General features: G+C 38.4%; 2 protein-coding genes across 2 annotated transcripts in view; one reads left to right on the top strand and one right to left on the bottom strand.

The window, feature by feature from the left end:
• Positions 1–4337: 4337 nt before the first annotated feature.
• On the top strand, positions 4338–11962 carry LOC149816458 (uncharacterized). Its single transcript, XM_089987781.1, has 6 exons — positions 4338–4670; positions 6522–6763; positions 6842–7100; positions 10500–10679; positions 11404–11559; positions 11650–11962. The coding sequence occupies exons 1-6, from the start codon at positions 4641–4643 to the stop codon at positions 11809–11811; spliced, it is 1029 nt and encodes a 342-aa protein (XP_089843907.1). The 5' UTR covers positions 4338–4640; the 3' UTR covers positions 11812–11962.
• Positions 11963–12143: 181 nt separating this feature from the next.
• LOC149816459 (uncharacterized) overlaps positions 12144–16469 on the bottom strand; it is a 96615-nt gene continuing 92289 nt past the window's right edge. Inside the window, exons 14-17 of the mRNA XM_089987780.1 lie at positions 15187–15484; positions 12805–12953; positions 12440–12724; positions 12144–12339 (exon numbers count right to left, since the gene is read on the bottom strand). Coding sequence (XP_089843906.1) covers positions 12163–12339; positions 12440–12724; positions 12805–12953; positions 15187–15484 — 909 coding nt within the window. The 3' untranslated portion in view covers positions 12144–12162. The remainder of the gene's footprint in view (positions 12340–12439; positions 12725–12804; positions 12954–15186; positions 15485–16469) is intronic.

The raw sequence follows: 16469 nt of genomic DNA on the forward strand, positions 1-16469 counted from the left end.
GATGGCTGGAGTTGAAATATATATGGCCTAGGCTGCGTTTGCTTAATTGCTGGTATGAGATTTGTGAAAACTAATCATTTCTAGGAACTAGTTACTAGTTAGTGATCTTTCTCATGGTTCAAAACTTTCTTCCCACACTCCCATTGAAAATGGTAATGCGAGAAGGCAACTGTAGTAACAATAGTGTGCACTGTTCAAGCATAGAAAATAGGCTAGTATTTTGAACAGTTGTACATGTGACAATCAGGTCACGGGATTGCTTTAGAATCATATAGTGAGGTTAAATTAACAAGCAATGATCTTCCTATATTATAAGAATTTCCAAAGGATAAAGCACCATAATGAATCATGGTTGAACTGTTCTTATAAGCATAGTGATTCATAGGATATGAAACGGAAAACGTTATGGATGTTCAGGATCAGCATGTACTTCATCATCCTACATGCCATTTAGGATATGAACTGTTCTTATAAGCATAGTGATTCATAGCTTGCTTGGTTATGCAATGACTGGTAATAGGAAGCCTTAACATGGAATTTATTTTTGCTTGGTCTGGTTATGCCTAAACACAATTAGTCGAAAGCAGAAAAACTTAAGAAAACAATGGACTACAATTATCTAAAATCATTTTAGCTAATACCCACAGCATCGGGTCCACAAATCCAAGACTAGATCATGGCCCAAACCTGACTGAGCAGAATGAAACCAGGTAAAACAGTTTGGACCAATGATGCATATAGTGATTCCTGGTTAGCATGGTATAGGTTGCAGTCTAGATACCAGTGGATTGGATCCTTGTGGGGTATCCAACTGACCTGAATCCACATTTCCGGACATGGAAACCTGACACAAACAATATTTGGATCTCATTTGAGATGTTATTTCTGCCCCAGCCGAGTTTATACCATTTTAAAGGGAAAATACACATTTTAAAAACTCCTTAAATTATACAGGTTGGGTTTGGGCTCCCATTTTCTCAAACTGGCTTAATCCAAATCTAGTCACTGCCATCTGGGTGATTGGGCATCTGACCCGGCCCTCATTGCATCAACCATCGATATAATCTTCTTTTCCTCTTTCCTTTTAGGGCCTGTTTGGTTAGACCCAGTTATCCGGATAAATGGGACATTAGAAAAATCAAAATATAGAAAATTTATTTCTTGGTGTTTGTCTAGCAAATCAGGATAATTTCGAATTAATCCAAACACTATAATTTTTCAGAATTTAAAAGATTGTTTTCTAAAAATCTGTATAAATATAAAACCAGAAAATTAGATTTCTTGATTTGCAACCAAACAGGCCCTTGTAATGGAACAAGATGGAATGGGGTTGGCTATTCAATCTGAATCCGGGTTTGGATATTAGCAGTGTGTGGTCGGTTCCGAACTCATGGGGAATATCAATTGGGATTACAAAAAGAAAATCCATTCCTAAGGTAAACATCTAACTGAATTCTGAGATTGAAGCTATCATGATTACTAACTTGGTCCACATACTCGATTTAGAGGGTCCACATACCAATTCATTTTGTTGCTTCCTATCGGAGTGACAATCTGGATCAATGAGAAATTGATGTGGTATTTTACACGTTTGCAGGATCCAAAATGGAGTGCATGCTCCTCCATACTTTCTGTTCTCTTTCCATGTGCTCTCAAGTGAGTGGGTTACAATTCAAAAACCAAGTATTCGATTAAGTTAAAAAGTTAGCAGCCTTTCACAGGAAATTAGGGCTTTCAACTGGTTCGGTATCCAACCCATCAGGGTGCATCCAAACCCATCCAAATAACAAGCACCTGGTTCCCGTTATGACATGTCAAGAAAATGGAATCTCAGTGGTACGATTGACCAACAGGGGGCTCTGGGTGGTTGGTAGGAGCTGTCAGTGCACGTCTCCCTGTGGCGGGACGTTGCAGGTTCAAAACCCCAATGGTACGATTGAATAATAACTGGTCGGGTCTGCCTATCCCCAGCTTGCCTTTCAAAAACATAAAAAGAAAAATGAATCGCAAGCCAAACCCATATTTACAAGGTATTTAAAAATTTTACATAAAAAATATAAGAAAACACCTAGGTCAGGCTAGATTGGATCAGATATTCAGCTAAAATCATAACCCAAACCTGATCCACATGCTACTCAAGTCAATTTTGGATTAACCCTAATAACATTCGTGTTGGTATGTTTTATGCCCCATACTCGAATGTCTGAATTCAGGTTGGGTCGGCATCTAAGACAAACCCAACTCATTGACAACTCTAAAGGTAAGGCTGGTCCATCCAAACTTAAGAGGATTAAAAATTGGGTTCTTTCTATAATAAAGGTGCATTTTTTTTTTATTTGTAACCCGAATAAACCACACTCAGCACGAAGACCTAGTCATGCTGGCTCAGCTTGCCATACCTACAGTTGTCTTGCTGACAGCATAAAACTCGGAGGCAAAGACCTCAATCACCAGGGCCTATGCTGCACACGGGTTTGCACAAAGAGGTGAACCCATGGTAATCGAACCTTGGCCACCCATCTAGTGGCCAACCCACTCCACTGAGACAATGAAGGTGCAATTTGCTTCAAAAAGAACCAAAGGGATGCAAGTGAGCCCTATCATACCACACTATCTAACCAAATTGGGTGCATATTCTGTATGTTAGCCGCATCAAGCTCGGGTTTATGCTTGATCTATATGGGCTTAATTTTGACATCCCTAGACATATTTCGTATGTTGTAAGTCACATGAAGCTCGGATACTAATAAAAATATGGAACTGCTGAGCTAGAAATCATAGACGCAACATCAATTCAGTTTAACCACATAAATGTGTTGAGGATGGTTTGTTAGCAACGATTTGAATCTTGGATCGTTTTTTTTTTTTTTGGACAGAGAAAGCTGGAGTTAGGCAGACCCCTACCAGTTATACAACTATGCCATTGGGATTTGAACTTGCAACGACCCAACACAAGGTGACGTGCACTAATTGCTCCTGCCTGGCAAGCGTGGATCCTGTTTTTATGATGTAGGAACATGACTTTTTAGTCTGTTTGAGACCTAGCAGTTGGAGAGAGTTTATGCATGTGGAAAAGGGGCTATCGAATCTCAAAGAGGTAGAAGTTCTTTTTTTTCATGAAAAATAGTCGATTCAGGTAAGTATCGTATAACATGTCGATTCAGGCTGACAACTTTGGAGAAACCCATTTCAGAGGGGTGTAAGCCCGGGCGCACCCCTTGACCTTAGGGAGCCATGACGCCATGGGGAATCGAATCCCGACTGCCCGGATGGCGGCCAAGGCCTCATCCAACATCCTTCGGGTCTAAAGAGGTTGCCAATCGAGTACGAAAGAGAGATGGACGGTGGAAGCTGCCAATCCAGTAAGAAAGAGAGATGGTCCTCTTCAATATCATTACGGCCACTGCTAAGGAAATTTGACCACGTTTCCACCTATGTCACATGGGTGCGGGTGCAGGTGCGACACGGGTGCAACGTAATTTTAAAAAATTTAGACACGAGGACTCGGCTATATATATATATATATATCCTGTGTGCATATATGTGGATATTGTCCTTTAAAGTTTGACACCAGAATGTTTTTATAAACTTTGTAAATTGTATTTTTGCTCTTGCAAAAAGGAGGTTTGGGGGCTCCTCCGACAAGGGTCCCGCTGCGCGGTCAGTGGGTGGAGGTCGGGGGCCGCACCCCCCGGATTTTTTTTTCTGGGGCTTATGTTTGAGACTCATGCTATATATATTTTAAAAATATAAACAAAATCATTTTTTTTATCCTAAAAATAGATAATTTTTGAACTATGTCAATGTTGACCGAGTCCAAAAAAAAAAAAGACTTGACCTCAACTCGTTGACGGAGTCCGACTCGGCGTTGACCGAATCCAAGCGGTGTTCGAAGTTGCACTTGTGTCTGCATCCGTGTCGGGGTGTGTCGACTCGGGTGCGGCACCTCCCCAACCGAGTCCGTGTGACATAGGTTTCCTCCAAATGTGTAAATTCTCGTTCTGCAATCTAACATTAGCACATTGTAAGTTGTTTTCTAAGTTCTTAAAAAAATTTGTTTAGATGTCATAATCACACGATTCAAAACTTGGGATCAGAAGAATTCAGAGATGGAAAGTCAAAGAAAGGAACATAGCTTCATGTCATTAATGTTTATCTATTTTAGTCGTTTATTGTCCGTCTTCAGATGAAAAGTTAGAGAGAGAGAGAGAGAGAGAGGGGGGGGGGGGACGGCTCAGTCAAAAACATGTATGCGAATTCGAAAAGGGCGGGGAAGAAAGAAGACCGTCGGAGGCAGAAATGAAAGAGAGAATGAAGAAAATGAGATTTTAATGATGATGATGGTGATGATGTGTTTGAGCGCGGAGGGACACAAGAGTTCACGCCCTTCATTACCGCTCTGACGCTCCCCCACGTCACCACCAACCATTGTTTCTAAGTTCTAACCCCCCTCCTCCTCCTCCTTCATTCACCCACCAAGTTTTGATTCACCACTCCTCCGCTTCTTGTTCTTCTTGTTTTTCTATTTGAGATCGTCTGCTGTCTCTCTTGAGGGATGTTTCCTCGCCATATTCCACAACTACGGAAGAATAAGAAAGCCGTTTCCGACCTCTGAGTAGGAGCTGTGAGCTTCTCACAACATGACGGACGACGGGTGTGCTCTTTATAAGGTTCTCTCTCTCTCTCTCTCTCTCTCTCTCTCTCTCTCCAAACCCACTTATCCTGAAAACTGTGATAAGTCGGGATATTGCATTGAACATAATGGCATAACCCAACTTATCCCTGTTTTCCGGGTATGTGAGTGCATCGAAATAAACACCTAGACAAGGAAAGGAAAATTTTCTCTTTTGTGATTTTCTCATCAAATTTAGGATCTGTAACCGATGGTTGTAACAGTTAACCCTGGTTGATTGATCCTGGATCTTGTGATAATTAAAGAAACATGTGAATTCGCAGCATATAGGTAGCACGTGCCCAATTCACTGATTGGTCATTATGTCTAAGATTCCGGTTGATGAAATTCTAGGTACAAACAACCTGCACTTGCCATCCATATCGATAATTGAATTTCACAGGAGCTCCAATTCTGTGAGAATACTTGGATCAGGACACACACACACACACACACACACACACACACACATATATATATATATATATATCCCTACCAGAATCCTACAAACTGCCGTACGAACTGAGTTTCTGAAAGGGTTTTCATTTTTTTTACTTCTGAAAATCCGACTGTACAAATGTGTCCTCTATGCTTGATTTTGTAGTAATCGGCTCTTGGATCGTATAATTACGACATGAGAGCAGGTTTTTTTAGTGTTTGAGAATAAATGGCCTAGAACTTTCATTAATATTCAGGCGTCAAAAAGTTATATTTTTTCGTCTGGAATGTGTTGATTCGGGGCAGGACTGGGCTGCCTCCCGAAACAGTTAATTTTTTTTTTTTTAAAAGCCCAGTCCTAGCCCAGCCCTGATTCCATATCAAATAGATTTTTATCCACTTTTGTAGCCCAGCCCAGCCCTTGACTGCAGCAAATAGTTTGATTCGTCCATATGAAATAGATCTTTATTAATAATTGTAGCCATTTTTTATTTTATCTCAAAAAAAAAAAATCGCCGGCGCTGCCCCCGAACCCCCGACTATCACACAAATTTTTTTTTTTTGCTACACCCCTGTTTGCCCCCCCCCCCCTTCACATGAATCCTAGCTACGCCACTGTTCCTAGCAAATGTGCTATGTGGAACACATATGTGGGGTCGGATTTGTGAAATCAGTGTAGGAAATATCCAGTTTGTACCCAATTTGCATATCTAGTTTGTATTATGTATCTATTTTGTGTATCGTTTTTACTTATTTTTAAAAATGTTGTGCTGTTGATGCATTGTACTTCAGCTAGACGAAAGGTATTTGTCTTTAAATTTTCTAAACCTTCTGTACTTTTTATTTTTTAAATTTGCCAAGATTTTTACAGGATCTTTGGAAAAGAGAGACTATTTTTCAACTAAGAATGCTACTGATAGCAATATTGGTGAATGGTGACTGTGATAAACTAGAACATGTGCTCGCTCACGCACTCACACACACACACACACACACACAAATCCTTTCTTAAGATATTGACCTTTCTCAATGTCAGTTTATGCAAATGAGAAGATTTTCATTGTAAATTAGGCAAATTATAATGAGGACGAGAATAAAGTCTAGGATGTTGTGGTAACAAAGAATTGAAGAAATACTTGGCTGCATTTCCTAGTTTTCACCAGATCAGGAAATACTGTAGCATTTCGTGCAGAACAATAATTCATGAGATTCTTTCAGTCAACCTTCCAAAAATCAGGATTTCAAAAAGGAATGTAGAATTTTTATTGTTATGGAGCTAAGCTCTTATAAAACACTAAATAGACACCAGCACATCTGCTGCCAAATTTAGTATGTTAGTTTTACTGAAAGTTTTGTGTGTGCTTGTTGATATACTTGGACTGATATGACATTTGGTGCCTTTGGTTTCCAGGATGTATTTGGTTTGAAAACTTTTAAGAAGTCGCAGTTCGTGTTGAGGACGCTTCTTATCTTTGCTTTTACATTTGGATTTTATATATGCTTTATTTGTCTAAAGCAAATAGGTTCTCCTGCGAAGCCTGGTTATGTTCGGACGAAAGTTCAGATGTTTGGGAGACATCCCTGTGACCTTTCTGGAGTTAAACCCCAGGAAAGAGTGCGTTTGCACTATCCAAAACCCAAAACATTCAGCAGGTTGTTCTAATATTGTTGGACATTGGTTTGCACAAATATCATGTTTCTACCATACATGACTTTTTTATGCTTGAACAGGGATGAATGTTTTTGCAATCCTGTGCGGTTCTTTGCAATTTTGTCAATGCAGAGGTCTGGAAGTGGATGGTTTGAAACTTTATTGAATAGCCATCTCAATGTTAGTTCCAATGGGGAGATCTTTTCTTCATTACCAAGGCGTAACAATGTTTCATCAGTTTTGAGGACATTAGATAAGGTTTACAATCTCGACTGGTATAGCAGTGCATCCAAGAATTCATGCTTAGCTGCAGTCGGGCTCAAGTGGATGCTTAATCAGGTAACAGTTCTATACTTCACTGGTAATTAAACATCAGTGGAAATAGAATTGTGGTGACAGTTGACCAACAACTTTGCCATGCAGAGGCCAATTTTTTTTTATCATAATGAGTTTGCTCCCTTGTAGGTGTCCTCTTTTTTCCCTCTGCTATTTCCTAAAATTAAATTTAGTTGCTTCTGATATGAGTGGGTTCTTAAAAAGAGGTTGTAACTCTCTTTTGATATATGCATTTTGTATGTTCCACGTTTTCTTATGAAAAGAAGTGGATTCTTCATTCAGGTGGAAATCTTCAAGTAATCAGGTTGAATCGCTTTAAATTTTAAACTGAAGTTACTTTATGGTGACATAGAACATGCTAAGACATAGTGGTAATAGTTTAAGAAAGTGTTAATTTTTAGCACACACACACACATCTTGATTGAATGACGATAATGCGTTGGCTTAGATCATAAAGAAGCTATCATATCTCATTTAAATTGGCTGGTTGTGTTCTTGGGGCTCCGTACCTTTGGACTATGTTCATAATGGCATCTTACTTGCTTTTGGTGCTCCAGGAAAATAAAGACGGTTCAAATTTATTGAAATTACGTAAACATGGTCTAGCCATAATAATTCTGGTTGTTCATTTAAACTGAAAGTACCAATTCATGCATATTTTTTCAGAAGATATTTCATATTATTGGAGAGGAAATTTCTTGTGGAGAATGTGGAATAAATTAAACCAGGTATGGTTAGAAAAATAATATCTTGGATGATTATGTGTTTTCAGTTTTAGCTGATGAGCTTTCTATTTCAGCCCTTTTTATGGTATGGACTATTGAGTACATGCTTAGAGGTATTGTGCATTCTTCTTCTTCAGAAATAGAAATCAGGAATCCGAGGCTTAAGGTATTTTTAATCCATCCAACCCCATGTTCAGACTACCAAGTTACATTTGAGATTGAGGAGGCTGGTGGTTTTTGGTTTACTTTGTAGTCCAATTTTTCTACAGATGGTGAAACCTGTGTTGTATCATACCTATCGTACGATACGGTACGATATGTATTGTTACTTTTGGGTTTTGCAATATGATACACACTCGTATCACAATATGTGTGTATCGTACAATACACCCATGTATCGTTCTGTATCGTACGATACACCTTCGGAGCACTTTAAAAAGGCCAAAAGTTACTTTTTTATTTTGGGTTTTAAATACCTTTCGAGAACCGACTTCTCCATTTGTCTAGAGGCCATTAGACATGCATTTCCACCATTTTTTTACCCAAAGAAGTGGGTTAAGGTAAAAAAAAGTGCATTTTCACTCAAGAAAATGGGTTAAGGTAAAAAATCTTTATTATGAGTAAAATTACAAAGCTACACTCCAAAAAAAAATCGCCCGTGAAAATTAAAGATTTATATAAAGGTAGAAATCAGACTCCATACTCCAACAAAGATAGCATAAGATGATCCGGCATGACAATGGGGCACTCAAGTAATGAGTGAAAACCGATTGAAAATCAAGTGCAACTATTTTCATAATATTTTTTGTTTATTTAATATGAAAGTATGAGTCTTATGGCATGTTCTTCTCAGATAGTTGATGTTTGATGATGTCTTATGGAGCTCATAGAGGCATAAATGCTTCATATGTGATTTTATGTTTGTATTTTGTGCAATTCATCATTGTTTCATGTGATATGATTTTTTTAGATTTTTTGCTATTTTTTTTATTTTTTCTTGATGTTTTAGAAAAAATTTTATTAAAAAATTATGATATTTTACGATACAATACAATATGGCCTTAATTTGGGCCTGACTGATACGGGTAATGATACAATACTTACAACCTGGGGTGAAACGTATGATTTATAAGTCTAGATAATATATGCTAGAGTTTAGAAGTTTTCATCAGCAGTGCATTCACTGGCTGATTTCGTAGATCACTCTCAAAGATTTTGCTCCAAATGTTTATGAACATGGTGGCTTTAGCTATGTATCTGTCTACATATTGGTTTAGAAGATTGTTGAGGAAGGCCTGGAAATTGTTCTCTAAGCAATGGTTTCATTACTGTGCTAAAGAGGAAAGGAATGTGAATGTATCTTGATTCTTTCCTCTGGAGAAATTATTTGCATCTTGATTCTTCTCTCTGGGAGAAATATATTTAACAAAAAGTGTCAGTTTTACATACTTGGCTCTTTGAGCAGAATCTCTGATTCAGGTGATGAATGGAAAGTCAAATTTAGGGACTAAAGTTTTTGGCTTATTGAAATAAAGTTTTTGGCTTGTTCAAATCTTCTCCCCAAAGAGAATAATGGATATGGTTCTAATGCACATTTAGATTTGTCAAAGGTTTTAGATCAGTAGGTGAGGAGAACAGATGGCAACCTATAACACAGAGGGTGGAAGTGGATTCTTCAAACTTCAAATAACATTTCTTGAGATGAAGTCATGTGAGTTTGTCTGCTTTTCATGGAGGTAATATTGGAATCACTAATTAAAATCAATTTTCTTACTAACAAGAGAAAATGGCACAGAACAACCATAACAAACCAAGTCCAAGGGTTTGAATGAGATGGCGATGATTAGGTCGTAATATCATATCTGAGGGGTCTCTCAGGTTTGAATCCACAGGAGTTAGCTTCCCTATTAAGAAAGAAAAACCAACACCAAACAGTATTTGTAAGTGATGCAAAGAAAATGGATTAATGAAAGGAAAAAAATTGGAGAAAACGCACACAGAAATTTTCAGCTCCATTTTTTTTTCGTTACAGGTCTGTTGGGGGACTTGGTCTGCTCAAATCCCAAGATTGTTTGTTATAAAGTCATTCAGAATGTGGTGTCTGGGTTTTCTTTTTTCTTTCTTTTTACTGAAATTGACAAAAAAGGAATCAATAACCAATCAAATATAGAAATGTTGTTACCTCGAGTAAAAAGGTATAAGCCTCAAGGCAAAAGGTGTTATCCATGAGTGCAAACCTTGACAGAGCCTTTGGGCCTGCACATGTGGTGAGTGGCAGGTATAACCATTGCATTATTTGGTTTTCACTGATCCTCAGTCGTGCGGTCATGGGAAATGTAAAGTTTTGTACTTTCGCTTCATGATGCAGTGGTTGTATGATGCTTAACACAAAATGCATTTTCCCCCTTGAATGCTAGTGCTGGGTTGCAAGTTGTGCTATTGGTTTGTCGGAATGTTTTAGTTGTCTCCACTGCTTCATCATAATAGCTGAACATCTGTTAACAGTGAGTTTAATGGCTAAGTGCATCCAACAGCACTAGTCAATAAACCCACTGCTAGAATTAGATTGGTGGTGCATTTTTAATGAAAGGATATTATTTTGTATCAATTTCTATTTTTCATTAGAATCTTCATTGGTTCCCCTCTTCTGGATATGAAGTTATGCACATGTACGCAGGGTGTTATGAATTATCACAAAGAAATAGTTTCATACTTCAACATAAGAAAGGTTTCTGTGATATTCCTCTTCCGGCAAAACCTTCTGCGTAGAATGATATCTGTGCTTGCAAATACTTATGATCAGGGGGCAAAGCAGATCAACGGCACCCACAAATCCCATGTACATTCGCAGATAGAGGTAAATATTATCTCTCAAATATCCACTAAATAATCAGATAGCTTAAGCCAGATTGTCACCTGCCAATTTCACTTTTTACAGATTGATTGCAGCATTAACATCCCAGACAATCCATTTCTTCAATTCAAAAAGATCTTTTTAACACCTGACTATAAGTACATTTGCATCTGCACCTTCTCATGGTTGCTGATTTCTTAAAGCACTAGTAATAAGAGGGGCAGGGTAGCATGGTGGGCAAGGGGGCGGCTGAGGGGTTTTAATTACTTCGGGGTGGGCCATAGGCCAGAGCATTAATCTCTCGCAAGCCCCACTACCTGAACTGGGTTTTCCCCTCAATAAATATCAAAAGAATAGAGCAGGGGAGCAATCCCATCTTTCCTGTTCACTCCGATATACATAACCAAGAAACTACGAATGGCTGGAGTCAGAAAAAGGTGGGATTCCCCCATTTTCCCTCTTACGACTTCTGATGCCATTTGGCGCCCAAACTGCCTTCTACACCCATGGTACCCAGATTGCCCCTGAACCCTGAAGCGGTTAGAGAGCAAAACAGTCCTTGTGCACCAATAGTACATATATTGCCAGTTTTGAACTAGCACAGGTGAGGTGAGAACCAGTTCACCAGAGTCTCCATAGTACCCATGTTGCCATGCACAGCACTCCCACGCACACATTCACACAGAGGTAAGCAAAAAAGTCACATTCTTATGAAAGAGCACTGCAGGCAGATCTTCTGGCACAATATAAGCCCACAATCAATTCAACCATCCTATTGACAAATCTACAGCAGACAGAGCAGACGGCTGCAGACGCACTAGAGTACTTTAAAAGTACCCACCACATTATCCTGTATTATGAGGACATCGTCAACAACAGAACGGTAAGCACTGGCTTTCTCTGCATTTTTTTTAGTGATAATCTCCTATTTAACTGCATCTTCATAATAAAAGCAGAATTGTTGTTTCCACAGAAGTTGATCGATGTGCAGGAATTCCTTGGAGTGCCTGTGATGAACCTTGTGAGCCGTCAGGTCAAGATTCATACCAGACCCCTGTCTGAACAGGTAGGGAATTGGAACGACTTGTACAACATTCTCAAGGGGACTCGTTACCAAGGTTTTCTTGAAGAGTGAAACGAGTGTACATAACCACCTTTTGTTCTTTACCAAGAGCCCATTCTCCAACCGGTTTCATTCATTCTGTAATATCATGCAATGAAAGCTTTGGCTACCACAAGGCACTAACTCTATTCTTTCTATCAATGTTCATCGATTCGTTTGTTAATTGTCTCTCAAATTTCTTTTAGAAAACTTGGGAGTGCAAACCATTTGTTAGCATTTGATTAATCAGAACAATGCAACTTCAGAAACAGAAGCTTTGGGCTCAATTTTCCATCTTCTATTAGCAGAGGGCGAACCTGTTACATTGTTGTACAAGAAGTACCAGCTAGCAATATACAGAATGTTAGATCTAACAGACTTGCCTCAGCTAGGTTCCGAACATGTTCGTTGTATCACAAAATGGTCTACAACATGGACGGTCTTAACCGGATCCTGCTTAGCTGCAGCTGCACACCATTTGCTTGGGAACTTTCTTTGATGAGCCAATGTTTGTTTGGGTTCACGATCCCACTGGGGGTCCAACTTCCATTCTTTTGGAACCTGTTTATGTGATGAATGGTAAATATACGACTTAAATGATAAAAATGACACAAGTTTGCTCATGGATCAAATAAAAGATGAGGCAAAATGGCAGTTTTACCTTGTCAATGGCAAGTGTGTAGACCTCAAGATCACCCTCTTGGGTGATGTGGAAGCGAGTGAAGGCCTTGTAATTTGCGATCCGGAGTGATGAGAAAGCCTCATCAAAATGGATATGCAGCCAATTTATGCATACATACAAGTAGCTCCCAAATACAAGTGAAACTACAGGGGTTGAGAAGACCCAAAAGTAGAGGAAGACAGAAGCATAATATATAATTGCCTGACCTCTGGATATGGACTCCATCCCTGCCTTACAGATGCTATTTCTGGTGACTGCCATGACCTGCAAGGTTTATCAACTTCAAATTTTATGCAAAATGAACTTGAGAAAAACTCTGTTGAGGATCGTGAAGCATAGTTTACCTCTGGCACATCAAAGGCAGACATGAGATACTTTATGCAGGAAGGGTAGAAACCAAAAGTCCATTGTTCCATCCGCCGCCTAAGCCCAGTAGGGTCAGGAAAGTGTTCACTTTCCACAGAGCGGTACCATCCATATAGTGTATGATAGCCTGAAATACAAGCAGTTAAACTTTCCCTGAGAATCCATAAGGCCATTTACATTGGGGAGAAAGAGTTGGATTTTGAAATCATTTCAACTTGGATCATTGCTTTTCCTTTTCAGTTGGATCTCCTTTGGAATCCGTCAGTTGTAAGGGATGTAAGGATTAATACAGAGAATATGCAAGAAGTGTATATCTTCAGCTTTATGCTATCAATAAAATTTATTCTATATAACAAATCCTTAATCCCCTACAACTGGTGGGAGTGACAGCCAATTTTTGTATGCTGCAAGGCAATTCAAGGACATGCATATGGATCAAATTCCTAATCTGCACCAGATCAAAGGCCCTTGTAAGGCCTTCTCTTTCAGTAGTGATGCAAATTCAGGTATCAACCAATTAACTTAGAAAAGTTGGTTTAAATAATTTTGCTTGAACACAAAAGCATAGCTGCAAAGATGAGTTTTTTTAAAAGGAACCACATGAAGCAGGCAAGTTCCTGGAGAACGTAGATGAGGGAACCCTATTTTCGCTTTTTTTCTTACATGAAACACTGTTCTGTCAACCTGAATTTTAAAATTCCATATGCAGGAATATTACCGTGTACAGACCTACAAAACTTGACTATTTTAGAAATAATAGCTAAAATAAAATTCAATCTGCCAAAGTGAGTAGGATAGCTCTCTTGATGGGTTTTCTGCCAAATTTTAAGACATGGGCTCCATACACAGGCATCTCAATCATTAAGAGCAATTGAAGCATCTTAAGCAAATTTCTGCACATCAAGGATGAGCACTGTCCAGAACATCACGGCCAGTTGTAGAATATGTATAGTTTTGGGGTTTTGTCAGTTGGGTAGCAGTGTCTGGAATTCTCCATATGCATAACTAATGCATCATTAGTACAGCAGCAGATTCTTGAGCTTTTAAGCAGCGTCTCTGAGAAACTGGGTGTTCACTATTAGTAAAACTGCACTTCTTCCCCATTCAACATTTAGCAATGCCTTATTTAAGCTGGCTTTCTCTTCTAAAGTAAAAAAGAATACTATTAAGTGAGCATGCACATTTTGTTTATTCAATATCTAGTCAACGCCATAACAATTGTTGAAATCGGATTTTCTCTTTTCAAGTCAAAAGAAGACTATTAATTGCATTTCTCTTTTTATCCATACAATAGTTTCACATCCACCACAACATTACATATATAGTTTTTCTTCTCAATAGGGATGAAAGTCATTCGGATTCGGAACGGAATTGAATCCGGAACAGCCAAAAATTGCAAAACCTCCATCCTGGATCCAACCCACTTGCATCCCTACTTCTCAAGTCACAAAATTTCAACAATTAATATGAAGACTGAATTTGTGGTTTTTCGCCATGCAGCTAACAGTGTAACTCAACCAATCCAGCTATCACTTATGACCCGTTTTCAGAAATACATGTATACATTCATTGTAGTAGGTATGCACAAATGTATAAGACTACTTATAGACTAACAGTTTCTGGTGACGGTGATGTAGGAAACAAGTGAATTTGGCACCAACTGAAAGGGTTTCATTCTACAATGTCTGACTCTGCTGCAGCTGGAAACCTAAAGTAGCATGCACTTTTATGTGAACTTCCTTTGTACCAAAAAATGAGTCAATTTAGACTTAGTTTCACTAAACAGTACCCATTCTTTTGGCCAGCATCACTCCAGCCAATCTTGTGCTATTGAAAACTGCCAAGGCTGTATTATGGAGTGTAAAATATTTTAGCTGTATGCTTAAAAGTTTAAAATTTGGCATTTTTGTTAGCTTTTTATGTTTGAAAGGAAAGGCTTGCTATTAAAGAAAAAACTCAAAAATGTCACAAACTCGGAAAATATATAGATAAGACCAGACCCCTATGCCTTCTTTTGAAAAACAGACATACCGTGTTTGAGCACACACCCACATGTGAACCCATGTGAAATAGGTTTTAATCATATAAGCATAGTGGACGATTGATTTACTTTCCATTTCAGTCCCTTTTTATATAAGGACTCAAAAAATAATCTAAAAAAAATAAAAAATGTTTGGAAAAATTGTAACGTTGATGCCAATCAGTTTTCTGGCATGACATACATGTAATAGAGACTGAATCTCAGTGATTCGATAATAGTTGGCAAGAAAACGTGACCATTTATTTATAAGCTTATTTGAATAAGGTTATAAACACCAGAAAGACACAGACCATATGAAACAGAAAAAGCAAGTGCATACCTGCAGTTCCAAGTAGCCTGTGGCGGATACAGGTCTCAATACCAAGTTCCAACAGTAACATGAGAAGGACTGCTGCAGTCAAATGGACAGAAACATGAAGAACCCCAATAATAGCACGCCACTTTTTTGACATTTTGGAAGGGACAAACAAAAAGGAGACTATTAACAATGCCAGAATTCCCATTGATGATACATATGAGTACTCCAGCATGTATATAACTGCCTGCTGCATTGTACTGAAGAAGTTCTTCAGGTGACCTGACCAAGTATCATTCTGCAAAATGTGATCCAGATTGCACTGGAAATGTACAATATATACATCAGATCTGTAAACAAGATGAATTTTTCACTCAATAATCATTAGAAAAGCCACAGAAAACAAGACGTCCAAAATCGATAATATGAGGTACATTAGCATGAACACACAAATACACAGCAGGAACTGAAAGCCCAAAACTATTTAATCTGGTAACTTATGCAGACTTAAGAGTAGACTAAAATATGCAGAAGAATGTTTCTTATTAACTGATATAAATTACACAACTGGCAAATATATGAAAGGTGGAAAAAGACATACTCTTTAAAACAGTGAGTATAATGCAGACATAGCAGAAGGTACATAAGTAGTCCAATATCAGCAAAGCAGTTGCCAACAAGATTTTCAATGTATTAGCACCATTTACCAAATTTTCTAGAGATGGACTTGGTAAAGCTTCTTAGTAATTTCACACACATCAATTTACTTGGTACTTCATTAACTATGGGGAAAGAGGGAAATGATCTCAAATGCTCATGTAAAAGACCATCAGAAATGATGATGACATACATATGGGTTAACATTTGGTCAGGTAGCCATTATGCATAAATGAGATTTCTTTTTCATTTTGTTTGTTTTTTGGTTGTTTTTCATAAACCTAACCTTGTAGATGTGATCTACATGGTTTGGTTAGTAGGAATCGGCTCTTGGATTGTCCAATTATGACAAGTAGGCATGATTTTAGGAGCCTTCAAAAATCAATGCCCTATAATGTGCAATATTTTTCTCGGCTCATAAAATCATGTTTTTCATTGAAAAAATACGATCCAAAAGTCGGTTCCTAGCATTTGGACCATAATGAATCCATCTGAGGTCCGAATGGGTAGACACGACTCACGCCTATGATTTCTAGTTCATTCGGATGGTCAGGTTGACATGACCAAATATTACCTCATATATATAATATATCAATGTTGTGAGAGGCTCACGCCTCAGTACCTGAAGCGTACGCCTTAGAGGCGAAGCA

Source organism: Nuphar pumila, chromosome 14, assembly GCF_984573655.1.
Source record: "Nuphar pumila chromosome 14, dmNupPumi1.hap1.1, whole genome shotgun sequence".
NCBI lineage: Eukaryota > Viridiplantae > Streptophyta > Magnoliopsida > Nymphaeales > Nymphaeaceae > Nuphar > Nuphar pumila.